Source organism: Sparus aurata, chromosome 11, assembly GCF_900880675.1.
Source record: "Sparus aurata chromosome 11, fSpaAur1.1, whole genome shotgun sequence".
NCBI classification, from domain to species: Eukaryota; Metazoa; Chordata; class Actinopteri; order Spariformes; family Sparidae; genus Sparus; species Sparus aurata.
In genome coordinates this window covers 13,680,768-13,684,778 of record NC_044197.1, presented here as the reverse complement: position 1 = coordinate 13,684,778, position 4,011 = coordinate 13,680,768, and the positions used below count along the sequence as shown (strand labels likewise).

General features: G+C 43.2%; 1 protein-coding gene across 1 annotated transcript; it reads right to left on the bottom strand.

Moving 5' to 3' along the window:
• Positions 1–229: 229 nt before the first annotated feature.
• On the bottom strand, positions 230–3,054 carry cimap1d (CIMAP1 family member D). Its single transcript, XM_030434275.1, has 5 exons — positions 2,900–3,054; positions 2,671–2,748; positions 1,484–1,594; positions 1,036–1,149; positions 230–769 (listed from the first exon to the last, which is right to left on the bottom strand). The coding sequence occupies exons 1-5, from the start codon at positions 2,940–2,942 to the stop codon at positions 282–284; spliced, it is 834 nt and encodes a 277-aa protein (XP_030290135.1). The 5' UTR covers positions 2,943–3,054; the 3' UTR covers positions 230–281.
• Between the last annotated feature and the right edge of the window lie 957 nt (positions 3,055–4,011).

Below are 4,011 nucleotides of genomic sequence, written 5' to 3'. Positions count from 1 at the left end.
CTTTGTTGTCATTGATTTATTTACGGAGTGATTATACAGGCGCAGGGTTTTATTTTTCTCAAACCCATGATTTTCACAAAAAAAGCTTTCTGTGTTTGAACATTTGTTGTTTAAACTTTATTTGTGTTGTGTACATATTATTTCTAGATATTATACATTTTGAAAGTGAGTCATGGTTGATTCAACAAGTCCTTTTGTTGCTTAAAGAACAAAATAAAATGTACTTCTTCACATATGTCTGCCCATGAATGTTTTTTCTCCTAGACTATGTTTTTCGATGTTCAGTCAGAAACATTAACAACCAGTGGAGTAACAAACTCTGAGTGTCTGACGCCCAGGGAGTAGGCTGGTGCCCGAGCCTTGTGAGCTATCACTCTTTCTGGGTTATACGTTCCAGGGCCAGGTTTCTTGGTGGCATCTCTGGGTAAGTCGTGGCGTCCCAACATGGAAAAGGCTGGCTGTCGGGGTAGATACACACTCGGGTCTGTACTGTTGTATCTGCATGGCCCTGGCGTCTTGGCTAAATCCACAGATGGTCCCCCTGTGCTGTAACTGCCTGACATTGTGTAGCTGGCGCTGGCCGGCTTGTTTGGGACTTGAGGGCCCATGAGAGGAGGGAGACAATACTTGTTAGGAGCAGGTACTGCGTCGATGCCTCTGTAGTGGGTACGAGAGCTCATTGTGTAGGACGGTGGTCTGCGCTGGAGGTTGCATGGTGGGGCTTTCTCAGGGCTGTATGCACCCGGTCCTGGTGTCTGGAATAGCTCCTCTGGTCAACAGAAAACAGTTGAATAATATATCCCATCAACACCATATGTTAAAGAGTGTGTATACTTAACGGGGTTCAGGTTGTCGGTTGTAACAGCTGACACTGAATCTGTAGAGGTGTCAACAACAAATGTTTTTGCACGCCAGGACTGAAACCAACAATAATTTTTTCCATAACTGAATAAAGAAGCTGTTCTCAGGAAAATAAAGTAGTTCACCCTCTCAAAATAACACTTTTCTGAATATTATGAATGAATTGTGACTTACTCTCTGCTTTCATGCGGCCCAACATTGAATATGCGGGGGTGCCATCCCTTCCGAAACGAGTGACCTTTGCATCAATGTGATACTTAGGGCCTGGACTTGAGTCAACACAATACACTGCAGGGAAAGTAAAGATTTCTGATCAATTCAATATATTATCTCCTCTGACAGTTTTAAATAAACAGGCTAGATGAGCATAAGGTGAGATATCTACAGAAATATGAGGTACTGTCTCCCCCTAGTGGCTGTATGTATACTTACATCGCTTAAGATGTATACAAATGGCTTTAATCCCACGTTACAGAATAGGACCCGTCACTAGACCAGAGAAATGTTGCTAAGTTGGACCATATCAAAGTGTTTGATTACATAAATAAGAATGTTTCCTCTGTAGCTATGTAGCCTTCTTATATGATAAATCTAAAGCTATACAAAGAGATGAGGAGCTCACTGTTGTCACTCATCCTGCCATGGAAAGAATAAGCGGGACTTGTCAGCTTGGTGAAATCATGGCCCACAAATCCTATGGTGGGAGGAAGCCCATAGCGCCCAGGTCCTGGCCCTAGAGACAGGCAGAAATATCACACATACACACTGCAACTTCTAAAATACATTTACAGAGCACAAATGACAAAGACATGCACATAAAAGACATTTACATCTAAACTGCATTTAAAATCCTGCAAGCCCCGGGGCTACTTCATAAACTGTGTGTGTAATAGAAAAGTCCCTGTTCAAATAAGTGTACTTTAGCTACAGCTGAAGGGTAATTGGCATGTGATGGTCACACTTGCATGAATTTGGCTATTAAATCACAGTAATGATTTGATATTTTTTTAACTATTTTTGTTTTCTCAAACAAGTAAAAACAATCATACCAATACCTTTATTTTGAGTTATGCCCCTGCACACAATCTAAAGTGGTTCCAGAAAACCAGATAAAGGAATGAACAATATTTTTCGACTAAAAAAGAGATGTTGCTGTTTAATTAAACTATTCAAGTGTAAATTATATCATAATTTCAAATAAAACACAGGAAACAAGGTGGAATATAAACAGGCAGAGCATTCCCTTGGCTGCTTGACGTCCACTGTTCACTCCATCATTTGGTATTCATGATGCCATTTGTCAAAATGAGAAGGAGATGTTAAGATGTTAATCAACAATGCCTTGGGGCTCCAGCACTTGGTACAACTTGGATTGGGACATGGTACTCTAAAATGGTTAAAAAGTGGCTTCCAAATATCTGTCACCACTCATCTGATAAACTCCGGTATGAGAGTCTGTATCTGCATTCGTCCTGCATCATCATTCTGGTCAGAGATATTATAAACTGGCAGCCAGTTAGCTGAAAGCTCAGATTGTTTGACAGTCATGTATACTGACTCAGAGCGACACATCTAGACACAACCCAGGGCAAAGCATTGCATCAGCATACGAGCGTTCAGTCGAGCAAGTGGGAGCATTTTTCACAGAGAGCAGCAAGTCCTGGCAGGTCGGCATGCTGAGAAGTCCTCCACTCTGCTCACGTCAGTGCTCTCCCTTTCAAACAAGAGTGACCAACTGGACATATATAATGATATTGATGGCTCTGCACAGGACTTTGTGTATAGCTAATTTTCTGTAGATGAACGTACCTTTTTCTCTCCCTGCGATTACTGGGTATTTCTTCTCCATTTGACTCTTCATAGAAGCGATGGACGCTTCAGGTATACCTCAATGGTAGAAATACAAATGAAGTATTCACGCAACATGTCAGTCACAACAAGAAGATGGCCAAAGAAATACTAATCCTAAAAAAAACCTTCAGGGCACCTTCTATTCACAGGTAATTCCCCCTTTCAGTCAGAACTAAGGGCTGCATACTTGGACGTTCAGTCATCAGATGAGCATCAGAGAAGCGTCTCATTCCTTAATCCATATCCATCCTGCTGGTCTTTCTTCATGTATGATCAGTATTGCTTCTCCTGGATTCGGCATCACCCACGCCCCGGCATCTTACAGTGAAAGCCAGAACCCTGGATGATCCAGAATCAATCCCTAATTTCCTCTGAAAACAATCAGGAAACCTGAGACGTATAATGCACATCAAAGTGTCAACAGCTGAGCGGACTCTCCACTGGAGGGGGGTTTTGTCTATCTGCCTGTTTGTCCCTTTTGTCGGCAGTGGCTCGGACAGGTGAATAGCCCTTCCTACGCAGGGAGAGGTGGATGTATAGGTGCACTCAGCTGGTACTTAGGAACAATGTCATCACTCCAATTCACTCTCATGTAATGCTAGCTCCCCCCGCAAACCATGAAACCAAGATCCCCCCCTCTCCCTCCTTTCTCCTTTCATTCTCTTTCTGCTCATCGCCGTGTGGAGACGCAATATCACTCTTCAGCCAGGCATGCGGTTGCCACAGAGGCTGCCAGAAGTACACTGTTTTTTCCATTTAGGCTGGAGGAGTAATTCCTGAAAAATCAACATTTTTGGGAAGTTTCATAAGTTTTGCCCTGAAATATGAGTACATGTACAATACCGCCTTGAAAGTGCACACTGTGTTGGAAAAACATTTTCTACACACACACACACACACACACACACACACGTGCACACACAGCCCCAACACAGATGCAGTAGGGTCAGATGCAGTGCAGCACCCCCGGAGCAGTTACAGGCAGAGCACTTTCATCTGAAGTGCCAACATACATCCCTCCGGTGTCTCATCTTTAACTTCAGGTCAAACAGATTACCCAGATGCAGTTACAGCAGTTTAGCCCTCTTTGATCTCGGCTAATCCCAGTGATGATTTGTAGTTAGGATATGAAGGAGTCGTTTAAAAGGGCCCGAGCTGCCGGAGGCCGCAGTAACCGAGAGGGTCGACAAGTGACGTCTGCAGAAAAACAAACATTAAACTTTAACAGGCTCTAACTCTCTCCCGCGCTGTTGCTTTGGTAACCCGAATCTGTTGTGAGCAGTTAAACAAACACATACG